The sequence below is a fragment of the Octopus bimaculoides genome, chromosome 1 (genome assembly GCF_001194135.2).
Source record: "Octopus bimaculoides isolate UCB-OBI-ISO-001 chromosome 1, ASM119413v2, whole genome shotgun sequence".
NCBI lineage: Eukaryota > Metazoa > Mollusca > Cephalopoda > Octopoda > Octopodidae > Octopus > Octopus bimaculoides.
In genome coordinates this window covers 128,689,687-128,699,288 of record NC_068981.1, presented here as the reverse complement: position 1 = coordinate 128,699,288, position 9,602 = coordinate 128,689,687, and the positions used below count along the sequence as shown (strand labels likewise).

General features: G+C 36.4%; 1 protein-coding gene across 1 annotated transcript in view; it reads right to left on the bottom strand.

Annotated features, from left to right (window-relative positions):
- Positions 1-378: 378 nt before the first annotated feature.
- The window catches only part of LOC106870825 (transmembrane protein 231), a 28,681-nt gene continuing 19,457 nt past the window's right edge, over positions 379-9,602 (bottom strand). The window contains exon 7 of the mRNA XM_014917048.2: positions 379-2,337. Coding sequence (XP_014772534.1) covers positions 2,166-2,337 — 172 coding nt within the window. The 3' untranslated portion in view covers positions 379-2,165. The remainder of the gene's footprint in view (positions 2,338-9,602) is intronic.

Genomic DNA, 9,602 nt, shown 5'->3' with positions numbered 1-9,602 from the left:
GCTTATTTTCTACTTCAAATAAAAGAAATAATATAGAGTTAAAAAATCATTAAAACGATTTTTTAAATGTTATTAAGAAATAACGATTTTTAAATAATCGTCCATATCTAGAATTGCTTCCCTTGAACTGTAAGCAAATGCAAGAAATTTAAGCGATATTACACCAGAGATAAGGGTGTATGCTCTAAGACCTCAGAGAACCCAGTGTCACCACGGCACAACACCGATGATGCATCCTCACATGAATGAAGAACTATAGTATATGCTTATACAGTATATATTTTCCGAATTACATTTTGGCATAAGAAAGCCATAGGTAGAGTTGCTTCCCTTGATCTATAAATCAAAAGGTGTTAGAAAAATAATTCAACATTTCAATAAAGAAAATTAATTTTATTTATAAACAATGCAATTAATTCTTTAGCATTCCTATTACTGTCAAATGTAATGCCTATTTATTCACATTGTTTTCAATTAATCATGCACTGTGTCATAGCTTTTTGAGATTTTAATGGTGTGGTTGTTTATTCTTAGAATGACAGTGTAGGGTAGATGTGAGAGGCCAGATCTGGCTAGTTTGAACATAAAACAGACAGAATAGTTGGGCTGTACATGGCCAGTTTAAATACTAAAGGGTTAAATATGTTTTGAAATATTGAATGGAGTGACAAAATATTCAAAACATTTGAAAGAAAACTAGAGTTTCTAGTATTTATCAATATTATTTATGGATAAATATCATATTTGATAGCATATATGATGTACTTTTTCCAAAACAATGCCCACCAAAATTATCCCGGGTCCTTTATGAAAAGTTGGGCCTATATTGCATACTTTAATGCACTAAATCCATTTTTTAAAATATGTACTGATGAAATTAAGTTGCTTCTAATATGCCCTTAGGTCTTTTGTGCCTTCAAAGAGGGTACTGTTATTTTCATTTACAGTTTTAGTTATGTGATCCCAGGTAACTCTGATTGAAGATGCCTATGAGCAAACACGTTATGGCTGAGATCATCCTGTCATTTTTTAAGACATTGTGCACCCAAGACATTATCCAATATGACCTTCTTTTTTTTAAGTAAGTGAGATATGTTTTATGAGATTTGACTACTATTTCTAACAGGTCGAATGACTGTATTCAAACTTCTTCATTGACTCACAATTCTTTTAGTAAATAAATGCATGAGATGAACATCATTATGACTGTAACTAGCTCTAACAAAAGAAGGAATTCTTGTAGCCATATTTTCAATATATGACATGTATTCTTTGGTTTAATATATTAATTTTGTCACTGAGATCTATGTATTTTGTCAAAACCTCTCTTAAGCTGACTTATCATTGCTAAATAGTTATGCAGTAAAAGTGATGTTTGAATTTATAAATAAGTGAATATACAGACAAATTATCATTTTGTAGGGGAGTAATTTTGAACTCTAACATGAAAGTAATAATTGTATCATTCATCTTAAAAGGATAAATGACAAAATTACAATCAGCAAAGTTTGAATTTAGAAGGAAGAAGAACTAATACACACAACAAAGTATGTAGTTATCTCCTTTGAATTACAATAAAGATTTCTTATAATGTCCCAGGTGTACAAATTTGTGTATAAACACACTCAATATATCAATAAAAATATGCATAAGTAAAATGAGGCATATCATAAGGTAAAGAGATAAACAAATGAACAACATATGAATTTAGACAAATAAAACACATGGTGGAAGAAGTGCAGAAAAATGAAACGAGACAATAACAATCAAAGAATGTGTAGATTGAAAATAAATATGGGAAATGAAAAAAAAAAAAAAAGGATCTAAAGTTTTGGGTCATACTCTTAATCAAAGAAAATTTATAGAAATAAGAAAACGGGTATGAAAAATTGGAAATATAATGTTTGTTTACATTGCAACCTTGGTGTATGTCTGAGAGTGAGTTGGATGCTTATTGCTGCAACAATAGGTTCAGAATTAATATGTTTCACATAGCATTGGTGATAAAGTTTAATTATATAACTGCATATTTATGTTGTGATTATATGTATAAGTTTTCATTGTTGTTGTGTAATTCTGATATCTTTGTAGTGGCTATACTAGTCAGTATAGTAGCTTGGTACATGTAAGGTGAACACCAACACAAATGTCATCCAAGAACAGCTTCAGGAAAGTTTCAGCCCCGTATCTCTGTAAGGCCTTGTTATGATTGTATTCACAAGTTGGTTGCTAAAGATGAACACCTTTAGGTTATGACCCACTACAAGGAAGAAAATCAGCAATGATACATACTGCACCCAACCCCACTTTAGCTGGTACAGTAAGCTTGGAGTATAACAAGGAAGAGTCAAGGAAAAAAAGTAAACTTTGGAGGGAGAGAAAAGAAATGCTAGTCTATAGAAAAGCTACAAGTTGAATATAAAATTGATTTAGTATCATCAATGTAATGTTTGGTTTTCCATGCTGATGTATACTGGATATATTTGTAATATATCTTTCCTTTCAAGTTTTGGTACAAGGCCTGCAATTTCAAGGGGAGAGGGTAAATTGATCACACCCCACCCCACCCAGTGTTCAACTGGTACTTCTTTTATCAACCCTGGAAGGATGAAAGGCAAAGTCGACCTCCATGAAGCTTGAACTCAGAACTTAAAGACAGATGTAATGCCACTAAGCATTTTGTCTAATGTGCTAATGATTCTGTCAGCTCACCACCTTCATCATCATCATCGTTTAACATCCGGTTTCCATGCTAGCATGGGTTGGACGATTTGACTGAGGACTGGTGAAACCAGATGGCTACACCAGGCTCCAATCTGATTTGGCAGAGTTTCTACAGCTGGATGCCCTTCCTAACGCCAACCACTCAGAGAGTGTAGTGGGTGCTTTTAAATATTAATTTCAAATTTTTGCGCAGGGCCAGCGGTTTGGGGGGAAGGAGTAAGTCAATTATGCTGAATCCAGGACTCAACTAGTACATATTTTATCAACCCCAAAAGGATGAAAGGAAATCCAACCCTGGTGGAATTTGAACTCAGATTGTAAAGACAGACAAAGTACCCCTAACGATTTCATCTGGTGTAATAATTCTGCCAGCTTGATGCCTTATCTCATGTAAATATCAATAATTGTTTTCTCATTAGAAATGAGATTTATAGTTTGAAAAATGATTATTGTATTAACAATAATTTGAAGCTATGATGTACATCAGAATAAACTAATAAATTTCTGCCAACATTGTAAATTAATCTTGAATTTAATTCAAGCACACAGTATTGGCTATCTAGATTTATTCTGTACTACATCATAGCATCAAAACTAAACACTGCTCATCTATCAGTAATATCATCATCATCGTTTAACGTCTGCTTTCCATGCTAGCATGGGTTGGACGATTTGACTGAGGATTGGTGAACCAGATGGCTGCACCAGGCTCCAATCTGATCTGGCAGAGTTTCTACAGCTGGATGCCCTTCCTAACACCAACCACTCCGAGAGTGTAGTGAGTGCTTTTACATGCTACCAGCACAAGGGCCAGCCAGGCAGTACCAGCAACGGCCACGCTCAAATGGTGTTTTTTATGTGTCACCTACACAGGAGCCAGTCCAGTGGCACTGGCAACGACCTCGCTGGAATGTTTTTTCACGTGCCACTGGCACAAGTGCCAGTAAGGCGACGCTGGTAATGATCACGCTCAATTGGTGCTATTTATGTGCCACTGGCATGGAAGCCAGACAGCTGCTCTGGCAATGATCACGCTCGGATGGTGCTGTTAGTGCTCCACTGGCACAGGTGCCAGTCATCGAATTTGGTTCAATTTTGATTTTGATTGCCCCAACAGGTCTTCACAAGCAGAGTTTAGTGTCCAATGAAGGAAAGGTTGGCATGGGTGTCAGTCGTTGAATTTGGTTTGATTTCAATTTCATTTGCCTCAACAGGTCTTCGCAAGCAGAGTTTAGTGTCCAGTGAAGGAAAGGTACGCATAAGTAGGCTGGCTACACCCCTGGCAAAGCCCACGGGTTATGGTCTCATTTGGCTTGCCGGGTCATCTCACGCACAGCATATTTCCAAAGGTCTCGGTCACTAGTCATTGCCTCAGTGAGGCCTAATGTTTGAAGGTCGTCATAATAATTTATCTTAGATATTTAATCTCTTAAAGCATTACTCTAGCTATCCTCTTTTAAACCTTCTTTGGCCTATCCCAACCTCATATTTTCTCTTCTTGTCTTGTAACGGCATTTAGCCGGGAGGGGTTAAGCTGGCTCCTATTGCATTCAGTGCCATGGGTCAAAACAATCCGTGCATGTCTGTCGGCAGCCAATTTTGCAGTGTGTTGAAGCCATTTCCAGTTCCAGCAATGAATGTCAAAGACTTGAGGACCAGAAGTGAGCTCCATATCTGTTTTGACTGTTGTGAGCCATGTCTACAGCTGACCATCTCTCCACTTATGCCAACCCAAGGGAGGATTTGGTGCTATTGCCTTCTGGATGATTTCAATATGGAGAAACCACAATGTGTGACCAAACCACTGTAGTCCCCTTGTCGGAAGAGTTCCCTTAGGAGGTGAGAGATTGCAGTGAGCATAAAGTTGTTGGTTCAAAATGCAGTGTGAGATACATGGTCAGAGAAGATGATGAATACAGAAGCAGTCAAAGACCTCCCACTTCTGTAGACCAGCAACATGCATTTGTCAGGTCTCACTACCATAGAAAAGAACTGTTTGGACAAGCATCTGGTAAATACGGCATTTTATAGTGACGCTGTATCATCCACAACACTACACAACTTTGTGTTATCCACAACACCATGTCATTCTTCAGCTATCTAATCCTTTGAGGTAGGCAGAAACTTTGTGAAAGACTGTTTTGCATAACTGTCCTTAAAGAGTTACCACCACAAATATTTTAGCTTAATACAGGGTGTCCCAAAAGTCACTGATGGGTTTCAATTTTTAATACCTTCCTTAAATTTACAAATAAATGCATGAAATTTTGATACAATATAAAGGATATAATGGAAATTAATATGCACAAGTCAAATTTTGCAACACCACTACATCACATGTGAAAAACGACATTGCTTAAATGGCAGCCATTTTCAGCTTCACATGCTCGTGCTCTTTCCAAAATTTGCACCATAACACCTTCAAGAGTTTCAGACCCCACTTCTCTGATTTCTCTATCGATATTCTCCAAGGTCTCTGATTTGGTGACGTAAACCATCTCTTCCAGGTATCCCCACAGGAAAAAAATCTGGGTTAGTCAAGTCTGGGGAATGTGAAGGCCAGTTGACATTGCCATAGCAGGAGATTATTCTTTCTCCAAAGCACTGCTGTAGCAACTGCATTGTTTCTCTTGTGGTATGAGCAGTTGCTCCATCTTACTGGAACCATGTGTGAGGTCTACTTTTGACTGGCTGGGTGCAAAAAGGTCTCAATCATGGATACCTGGAAGAGAAGGTTTATGTCAACAAACTGAAGACCCTGGTGCAACTGAAGGCGAACATCAATAAAGAAAATAGAGAAGTGGGGTTTGAAACTCTTGAGGGTGTTATGGTGCAAAATTTTATAAAGAGTATGGGCATGCAAAGCTGAAAATGGCTGACATTTATGCGATGTCATTTTTCACATGTGATGTAGTAGTGTTACAAAATTTGACTTGTGCATATTAATTTCCATTATGTCCTTTATATTGTATCAAAATTTCATGCATTTATTTGTAAATTTAAGGAAGGTATTAAAAATTGAAACCCATCAGTGACTTTTGGGACACCCTGTATATACCCAAATTTCTAGTTGCTCATCTTGATATCATTCTATGTAAATGTTTAATCCATTAGCATTCAGATTATTGTCAAATGCAATACTTATTCATTTACATTATTTTGAATTAATCATGCTTTATCTTGAAGCTTCAAGATTATGATGATGTGATTGTTTAGTTTTAGAATAACATTGTAAGGTATGTGTGAGAAGCCAAATGTGAACAGTTTGAACATAAAGTAGAATATTTGGGCCAGATAAGGCTGGTTTGAATGCTAAAGGGTTAAGACATTCTATAGTTACTTAGGGGGAATATGAAACTCTATCTCATAAGTTTATAAACCTAGTCTTCCATAGTGTTGTATTTTGGTTGCCATTTTGGATAATCATCATGCTATCACCAGATCCACATTCGACATAAATTATCACCTATATAACAGAGTTTATATTCTACTTTCATTAAGTTCTCTATCTGAGCAGTTCATAGTTTTTAATTCATAATTCATATTTCAAGTAAGGACCACACATACTCTTAGCTTTTGTAAACTATTCCCAGCATAAAAAAATATTCTTGCTACACATGATAGAAAGATACATAGCTATTCCACTCAGCTATCAATTATAATACCAAAGTGCATGTGTGTGCACACACACACGAGAATGTTAAAGATGAAGAACTGAAAGAAGGTTGGACAATTTAAAAAGTAATGTCCATAACTTAAATAGTCTTTTAAAAAATACCACTTAATAAAAGAAAAATAAGAAACTATTTGCGTAAAAGGAAATAACTAAATATAATAAAAAATACAGAAAGAGTAAAATGAAATTAAATAAAGATTGAAGAAATTATAGAACTCAGTACCTCTGCTGACCCAGAAGTTTTAAATACTCTAATAATAATTAGAGCCAAGGCAGAAACATTAGCACACAAGGTAAAATGCTTAGTGGCATTTTGTTCATCTTTATGTTCTGAGTTCAAATTCTGCCATGATTGACTTTGCCTTTCATCCTTTTGGGGTTGATGTAATTAACTTATCCCTTTATTTACTTGTTGCATACAATATCGACTCTTCATGAAGTCCCCCACTGAATTTGCCTGGCTCCTCATGTGCTGAAAACCCACATCAAAGATTACATTCCAAGGATCCATGCTATCACTGGAGTCACAGTCAATATAAATTATTATCACCTATATAACAGAGTTTATTTTTCTACTTTTCATTAAGTTCTATATCTGAGCAGTTCATAGTTTTCAATTCATAATACACTATTTTAAGAAAGAACCACATATACTTTTGGCTTTCATAAACCATTCCCAGCTCTCTGTACTACTCACTCAATTCACAGACTCCAAATTCAAACTTTATCCTTAGTCTTATCAATTTCAATCATTCTCTCCAGGTTCCAAATTCAAAAAGGCTGTTTATGAGCTACAACAATGGCCTTCTTCCTCGGACATGAAAATAACATTAAGCACAGTGCTTAGATCCCTTCCAATCATTAAGGTATCAAATATCTACAAATGTCTATTTTCAAAGTAAAATACCAGAATGTATTGACCAGCAACCACTCAATAACTCTGGATTTGATGACTAACATACTTCAAGTCAGCTGTAGAAATATTTTAGTGGAGAGAGAAATTGCAGAAAAGGTTAGATTTTCTTTTCAGTCATATGAAGTTTGTTGACATTTATAACCAAATCCATAATTAGCCAATAAACTGACCAACTGACAAATTGCAGAGTTTACTATCTTCTACTAAAGTTGGTAGGTCAGTGAAAGGATACCTATTAGATAGAACTAAATCAACAAGAACACCAATTATTTCATAATATATTCATTGAGTTAATGAAGCCCTAATCTCATTTTCCTTAATTTAAGTATTTTAATTTAAGTATTTTATATTTTGTATGCTGTAGAAAGTCATGTTTTTAATTTTTAATAAACCACACTAATTGCTTGTATCTTAGTAATGTGTGATTTGGTTATAATAAAAATTATGTATAGAGTGGTGTGGTTGTGTGGTAAGAAGTTTGCTTCCCGATGACGTGGCTTCAGGTTCAGTCCCCACTGCATGGGAGTCTGGGCAAGTGTCTTCTGCTATAGACCCAGGTTGACCAAAGCCTTGTGAGTGGATTTGATAGACAGAAACTGAAAGAAGCTGTCTGTTCATCATCATTTAACATCTGTTTTCCATGCTGAAATGGGTTAGATGGTTTGACAGGAGCTGGCCAGTTGAAGAGTTTCCCAGGCTCCATGACTGTTTTGGCATGGTTTCTACAGCTGGATTCCTTTTCTAATGCCAAATGCAGCATGAGTGCATTTATGTGACACTGGTAAAAGTGTTTTTTATGTGGCACCAGCACCCATGAACCAACAAGATTAGGAATGCTCAGCTGGAGAGGGATGCAGTGGACATATCTGTATGCAAGGTCAACCATGATATCAAGCACAGCAAACTGCCAAGTCTCAGTCCCTTGTCAGCCCCTCTGTGTGGTCCAATGTCTGAAGGTCCATTCTCACCACTTTGTTTCACGTCTTTCTGGGTCTGTCCCTTCCACATTTCCTCCACAATTAGAGATTGGCACTTCTTGATGCAACTGTCTTCATTCATACTGTTCATGTGTATGTGTGTCTGTGTGTGTGCATTGCTGTCTCCTAGTCTTGACATCATTTGGCAGTCGTACAGTGGTGACTTGTGTATAGGAACTTCTGAACTGCAGCACCCCCTATTTCTAGTCGATACTATTGATAACATTCAACATAATGAGTCCTTTTTTTCTTTAATTCTTTCTTTATACTTGTACATTATATAATCCTTAAGTTTAATGTCAGTAGCCATCCCCTAGTTTACGAAAAAATACAAAAATCCTTGTATAGAACTGTGTGCTTCGCAGTTCCAGCGACACAGTGTTTGGCTGTTGTATGCATGCTCACATGTCCAGGATAGGAAGCTTTACACAAGGGAGAGACAGCACTGCATGAACGACAGTGCTGGGTGAAAGGTAGTGTTTCTTTTTAATTCCGTGTGTGTTGTGGTTAAAAACGTGTTTATATGCTTGAAAGTGATAAAGTGTAGGATTAGATTATTATCCTGCTTCCAGCTTCAGTGTTGCTGCCAGGATTTGAACAATAGGCACATTTCCTCCCCTTATTTTGTGATTTAGGGAGGATTTTTGAAAAACAAGAGGGAATTTGTGGCAGTGTTCAGTGAAAAAATTAAACACCCTACCCGTCAGTGGCTAAAACATGAACCGATCAAGTTTATGCATAAATTTTCTTTTTATATGTTTGTTTCCTTTTACATAATATTAAAACAACAGCTAAAAATTTTCTGATGTAGCACCCCCACCAATTTTATCTATGAGTCGCCACTGTAGTTGTAAATGAGTTTTGCTGCTATGCACGTGGTGTCTTCTGTTTCCAGTCTTCCATGAAAACATCTGGTTTTGGGAAAATATCACCTCACTTGGAAAAGGGTAGGGATTGGCAATAAGAAAGGCATCCAGCCAAGGAAAATCCATCTCAACAGATCCTGTCCAGTCCATGCAAGCATGGAAAATTGAACATTAAAACAATGATAATGATAATGATGATGTGCTTGCTGGAGTGGTTTTTAAGAAACCTAAGATCTAATACCAAGAGGAAAATTAGTTGATCTTTGGAGAAAAAGATAAGAATAAACCTGGAGAAAGCTGATACTACAGGAAAAACATGTGTAAAAACTGGCATGGTGTATTTCTTCAGAGGTTGCAATCAGTATTCACTTAAATTTACTTTCCTTTGCAGCCAGACAATCTTGTGGCAAAAAAGTTTCTCACAGGAAATACACCCCCCCCCC